This window comes from Pteropus vampyrus, unplaced genomic scaffold (genome assembly GCF_000151845.1).
Source record: "Pteropus vampyrus isolate Shadow unplaced genomic scaffold, Pvam_2.0 Scaffold269, whole genome shotgun sequence".
In the NCBI taxonomy this organism is placed as follows: Eukaryota; Metazoa; Chordata; class Mammalia; order Chiroptera; family Pteropodidae; genus Pteropus; species Pteropus vampyrus.
Window position 1 is genome coordinate 1,862,894 of NW_011889050.1, and position 6,779 is coordinate 1,869,672.

At 33.2% G+C, this 6,779-nt stretch overlaps 1 protein-coding gene across 14 annotated transcripts in view; it reads right to left on the minus strand.

Moving 5' to 3' along the window:
• CCDC138 (coiled-coil domain containing 138) overlaps positions 1–5,817 on the minus strand; it is a 162,857-nt gene extending 157,040 nt beyond the window's left edge. For 8 of the 14 annotated variants that reach the window (XM_023520491.1, XM_023520493.1, XM_023520492.1 and 5 more), the window contains exons 1-5: positions 5,643–5,817; positions 4,449–4,506; positions 3,078–3,198; positions 1,265–1,389; positions 1–188 (exon numbers count right to left, since the gene is read on the minus strand). In XM_023520491.1, coding sequence (XP_023376259.1) covers positions 1–188; positions 1,265–1,389; positions 3,078–3,198; positions 4,449–4,506; positions 5,643–5,735 — 585 coding nt within the window. In that variant the 5' untranslated portion in view covers positions 5,736–5,817. Of the gene's footprint in view, positions 189–1,264; positions 1,390–3,055; positions 3,199–4,448; positions 4,507–5,642 lie in introns of those variants that run through there. The other 6 variants (XM_023520488.1, XM_011375294.2, XM_023520495.1 and 3 more) reach the window with 4 other exon arrangements.
• Between the last annotated feature and the right edge of the window lie 962 nt (positions 5,818–6,779).

Below are 6,779 nucleotides of genomic sequence, written 5' to 3' on the forward strand. Positions count from 1 at the left end.
CCGCAGTTTCTGATGTATTTGAAATAATTCATCATATATCTGATTGATCTGATGTGGAAGTAAACTCCGCTTGTTTGATGCTTTAGATTTTGGATAGGTGACAGGTTTCAAAGGCGAGTCACTTGCATCACTACAACATTCGATCCAATTTCTTGAATTTGAGGCTAAATAAGTTGGCTGGGCAACTGCTAAGAAAATAAATTTTTAATTATAAATTTTTAATTTACAATTTTAAATAGTCTCAGATAAAGTCATCTTCAGGAAGTTACTGAGTTATAGTACTGTTAAAAAGTTTCAAGCAATATATAGAGAAAAAATGATACAGCAAGGTGGTAAAATGCTAACATTTAGAAAATTTGGATGAAGACTATACAGAATTTTTTGTGTTCTTTTTGTAACTTTTCTCTAAGTCTGAAATTATTTTAAAGATTAAATGTGCATGTAAACACTCATGTATTAACTGTCTAGGCCAAGAAATGTAGTTAACCTCAGAAACCTGATCACATTCCCCCCATTCCTTAAACCAAATTAACCACTGACTTAAATATAATGTTAATCATTGTCAACCTCTTTTTAGTTTTTACTATCTATGTAAAAAAGAGCTTTATTTATTTTTTTTGCCTGTTTTTAAGGTTACATGTCTGTAATTATATAATCATGCAATTACATAATTTTTATATCCTCTTCCTTTAAATAATATGTTCTTGTATTAGTGCCAGAATCTCAGTTCATAAATCTTCACTGCTGTATCTTATTTTATATCTTTATATACTAGGGGAAGAGATGCATAAGGCTATCAATGGGAAAATAGTGCTCTCAAAGTCTTGCAGCCAAAAGGGGCAGGATGCCATCTCTGATTGCCCCTTCTCTGAAATCCTAACACAGCCAGGTACATAGAGACTAACTACTACTTTAGTGTCTAAGGAAACCATACCTTAAGTAATATGGAGTATATTCTTAAAATAATAAAGGATTAGTCAAATACACTCATTTCCTAACAAATACTGACATGAAAAAGAATTGAAGAAATTGTAAAAAGTACTCAACTTATTTTGATAAGTTCTGAAAATTCAGGACTACTACTAGAAAATAATGAAATTTATTTTTCTCTTCTTTAGTTTAAATAATAAACATAGTAATTAGCTCATGACTTACAAAAATTCAGAACACAGAAATAGAGATACCTGAGGACCAGTTTTATTACTATGGGGTAAGCTTTATGGTAGTATTCAAATGATTATTTTAAGGTGACTATTTCTTTTACCTTTTTCTATTTCTTTAAAAGACTGCTTAGTTATTTTGGAGCTATTAATTCTATGATCATTCTCAGTTAACTCTCCTGTTTCCTGTTGCTTCAAATCTTGAGAAGAATCCAGTTCATTGTCTAGGCTTTAAAAAAAATTCTATCACAGCATTCTAGAAGTTTACAATAGCATTTTTAAAAGATAAAACTGCTTTTCAAACATTAACAGCATCACGGTTGAGAAAAATGGAACAAGTAAACATTTTTTAAAATGCAAAAGTACAAATGTAAAAAGTAACCATCACTGATTTTGAAAACTTACTACAAGTATCTTCCTACATATACAAATGGGCTTAATTTAAAACTATATATACTTGTACAATGCTCTATAAATGCCAAACTCTTTCTTTTGAATCCTAAGACTTCTTTGAGGTAGTTATAATAGGTATTGTTATCTATAATTTTAGCTAAAAGAATTATTCTTTAACATGAGGAAACTGAACCCTAAATCATTTAAATAACTGACAGGTGACAAAACTACTAAAAGGTGGAGAACTAGAATCTCAGGTGTTCTCTCCAAAAAGATGATCTCAAAGTTGAAATTTCTCAAGCAATGCTGTTCAAAAGGAATAAAATGCAGGCCACATAAGGTAATTTAAAATTTTCTAATAGTCACATTAAAAAATAAAAAGGTGGTGAAATTTTAAAAATATATTATATTTAATCCGGTATATCTAAAAGATTATCATGTTTATAACCAATATAAAAAAATTCAGATATTTTATATTCTTTAATCTATTTTCAAAATCTGATGTGTATTTAACACTTACAACATACTTCAATTCAGACAAGCACCATTTCAAGTTCTCAGTAGTAACATGTGGCTACTGTGCTGGACAGTACTAATTCTAGACTAAATCAAAGCTAGAGATTGTGAAAACACTGTCCAATGTTATAAAAACCTTCACAGTCCAAAAGATTCAAATTATAATCTGAAATTATACCCAGATCATTCATTTATAAAAACAAAAAATTATAAGACAAGCAGTTAAATATAAGAAAATAATTTCTATGAATTCATAATTATCTTAAAGCAATTTTCACTTTCCTTATTCTATATTTAATCCGCCTCATGTCCAAATCTTGAATCCAGATCAACTAGGTTATACTTTGTGAGCACCAAACAGTAACAAAGATGACAATAGCATATCTGAATGCTTTTCTAAGCACAGAACAGTTCTAAGCACCTTACTTGGATTAATTCATTTAAGTTGAGAATGAAGCATTTATATAAAAAATTCAAGCTCCTAAATATCAATTATTTTAGTAATATATAGATATTTTAGGCACAATTGTATTTTTTCTCTCCATAATTATCTCAGTATTTCATTTGTATATGTATGTACCTTTACGGTTTAACATTATTTCAAAATGTTTTCCTTGATACCCAGAGTACTTCTTTTTGCTACATATTTTTGGCATTTAATAGGATTCAATTTAGAATTTTATTTCACCTCAGCATCCACTATTTTTATACTTGTTTTCACCCAGGGTAAAATCTCCTCTACAAAACTGTTAACCCCTCACAGCCCAGCACTATATCATACATATTTTGTAGTTACCATCTCCCCACACAGAATTCTTCAATTTCTCTCTCAACTACCTGAAATCCATTGCTTACCACACTACTAGACACACACTACTATCCAGCAAGCTCCAAACTGCTTATACTTCCTCTCATAGAAAAGCAAACACTAAATAATCCACCCTTTACCCCTTCACAGCTTTTTGAGACACTGCAGAGATAGCAACCTAAGGTCTCGGGGCACTTTACCAGTTCCCATTTAAGTACTTGAATGAGCTACAAAGAGGTGTAGTGGAATGCTTTCTTTCATCAGAATAACACCTTAATGAGGAACCAATTTTATCTCCAGATGAGTAGATATCCAAGTCACCTATTAATAAAAAAGAAAATAGAGAATACTTACTAAGATCAGATACTAATGATCTCATTCTAGGCTCCTTAAAGATAAGGCAGCAACACTATTTAAATGATTTCTTATTTTTATGTCTCCCCATTGCACATTTCTAGAAAACAGGCATCAAATATTATATTTTTACTATAGCACTTTACTGATTACAAAATGCTTTCATCCATTACTTTATTTAATCCTGGCAATCCTGTGAAGTAAGCAGAATAGGTACTTTTAACTTTAGTCTAATGGTTAGGAACCTAAGAACCAGAGAAGTTATGCAAATTTTTCCAAGTACACAAACAGCAAGTAGAAAGACTAAACATTAAACATTTTATTTTTAAATTTTATACATTTTATATATTAAATATTTGTTTAATAAACTGTTAGCTTCTATCTTAATTCAGTGGGGGGAAAAAAGGAAAAGATAGCTTCTCTGATAACTTATTTAAAAATACTTTTAAATGTATGCATCCTTCTCTAACACTCATTTTTTGGCCCTCAGAAATTTAATGAGCTATACTTTTTAGTTATATTTTGGAAATTATATAGTAAGGTTGGAAATTTTAGGGCAAGTTTCAAAACTAAAATACAATTTTAATTTATTTTTAAGATACTAGATTCAGTAATAACAAATATTTTTCATACTGAACAAGATTTCAAAATGAAAAAAACTTGGGAAAAAAAGGAAATTCCCTAATCCACCATCTGATGAACCTTTAAAGATATTAACTACTGTTTTGTTGCAACCATCTCAAAGTTCAATGATTTTACTTACTAGTAAAGAGAATGTCTAAGAAGTATCAACAAATCAAAACACTAATAGTTAATTAGCTATACATGTTAGTCACAGATTACCATGATGTTCAACCACCCAATCGCACAGTATAATTATCTTTATCAAGTACATTTATTTGATAAATTCCTCCAGTGCAATAATTATTATCCTAATAACTTGGAAAAGTTTGTGCCTAAAAAATAGCAATTAGTTTTCACTACTCAATTTTTAATATATTTAAAGGCAGAAATACTGTAATTGAAACACCGAAAAATTCAATTTACTTTTTAAAGACATCTTACACATTCATCCCAAAAATCATGATTACCAGACTGAAAAAAGCTTAGTATCAGAAAGATATCCGGCAATAGCTAAAAGTCTAAACATTTTTTTTAAAATCATTTCTCTTAAATTTGTTAAAACCCCAAATACACAAAATTCTCTATTGGCTTACCTGAGGAAGTTAAAGCTCTTCTCTTATATTTAGCCTGATTAAAATTTGAAAAATCATACTGAAAAAAAAAAATGACAACATTTAATGTGTATACTAAGAATCAACTTACAGTCTCAAAATAGTGCCCTACAAATTATGTAATAATTACAAAGCTTAGACTTGTAATTAGACCAGTGGAGAAATCTTAACCAAGTGACCAAAGTTAACATCAGCAATAATGAGACAAAGCAACATCATGTGTCTCCTGACAGAGAAAGCCATACGTCATTCATGTAGCAATTCTGCCAAAAATGTATAACCAATATCTAATCATGAGGTATCATCAGACTAAACCAAAGTGAAGAAAAATAGAAAAACTAAGTGAGTCTCATAATTATCTTACAGTCTTCAAAAATAAACCAAATAAAATGCTCATTCTTAGATTGGCTATGCACCAGGAATTTTTTTTTTTTAAAGGGCATTATTGAGATAATTGGTTAAATGTGAATATCAACTACACATTACATAATATTATTTTACCAATGGTAAGTTTCTTAAAATTATTACTACGGTTATACAAGAGAATGCCCTTATTTCTGGAAAAACACACTTCAGTATTTGTATTTGGGAGTAAAGAGTCACGATGCCTGCAAATTATCCTCAAGCAGTTCAGGGGGAAAAAAATGTATTTATGGAAAGGGAGTCAAAAAGAGGGAGAGAGAGGGAATGGTAAAGCAAAGGTGGCAGAATGTTAACTGGTAAATCCAAGTTAAGAGCACAAAAGAAAGAGTATTATTCTGACAACATTTTAGAGTTTAAAATTATTTCAAAATAAACCTTTTAAAGGAATTGTTTCTGAACTCTTTACTGTAAAAAAGTTCAAAAATATTTTCAACCATGTCATACCACGCTTTGTAGAACATAAACTTTCAAAAGGTTACGTTAAGAAATTTTTCTGATAGAAAATTTGTTTATCTCGTATATGTAGCAATATCCGCCCATCGTTTACACATCTGTGGCTATAAATTGTTTTTCCCCTCTTTAGCTAATTTTCTGCAAACCCGTTTTTCTGGTGAACGTCTCTAGACCCGGTGGCCTTCTGCACCTCGGCCCGACGCCCCGGGTGGAGCTGAGGGGCGGGGGGCTAACTTCACACTAGGAAGAGCCTGCCCGCGGGCCTGCAGAAAAGTCCAAGGAGGAAGGTCGAGGCCTCACTTCGGCAGGGAAGCATCCTCCTAGTCCGTAGCGGCTTTTCAGACGCTCCACGATGAAATCCTGCCCGGGTGGTTTGACAACCTTTGGCTCCATCGCGCTGAGACTACCGTTGTCTCCCCGGGAACAGCGTTCAAACACGCAGCGGGACGCGCAGCGCCAGCGCTCACGCAGCGGAAGTGCGTGAGGACGCAGGACACGGCCCCGCCCCTCCTGGGGCGCGGGGACGTTAGGACGGAGCCTAAGGAGCTTGTTCCCCTTTGTGCGTGTTAAAAACGTCCCTGCGGTACATTTTTTTCTGTCGAATGATCTAATGACTAATTCCTTTAACTAGTTTGTTATTTGGGCTGATAAATGGTGTTTATATAAATGGTGTTTAATCTTTTCAATGTCTTTTTGCTACTTCAGTTTTCCTCTGTCGTGTCCAAGGTACAGCTAAGACGACCGTACATACCAGGTTGCACCAAAGCAGTTGTGGCTTGGCGACTCATTCAGTGAGGAGCTCAACCGCAGCCTCAGGGGTCCATAGCTTTGGAAAGAAGTCACCACCTTCTCTGTTAACCCTTGCGTATCGCGTGTACGTGGAAAGCACACAAGATATGTCCACAGACGAGGGGGTCACGAGGGTAGACAAGACCTAGTAGTACCCCCGCTTCTTGCCTCTAAGGTATCTGACGTATACATTTAGCGTGTGTTTGGACATAATCAAGGTGGCCTTTGCTAATATTAAAGGAGGGAAAATCAATCTATGGTACTGTGAAGCATAGCAATTTCAAAGAATTATTTTCTCTTTCCATGCCACTGGCCTGTTTCCTATGTGGCATTAACAGGGTATTAGATAGTATTAGAATGTAAGCTTCCTGAGAGCATGTACTTTGAACAGTTTTCCCCAGTGCCTAGAACAGTGCCTGCCATTTAGCAGGTGTTCAATATTTATTGGCATAGTATTTCAACCTCAATCCTATATTGAACAGAAACTAATCGGTGAAAAACTGAATAAACTTCTCTCATTTACACTACACTAGTATAATTCTTTTCTAAATTGAGTATTCAACAGCATGTCTGGACTAACAATTAGATTCTATGGATTCTTTAAATTTCCTCAACTGCCAAAATTTTATAAGATCTAAAAGTTATCAT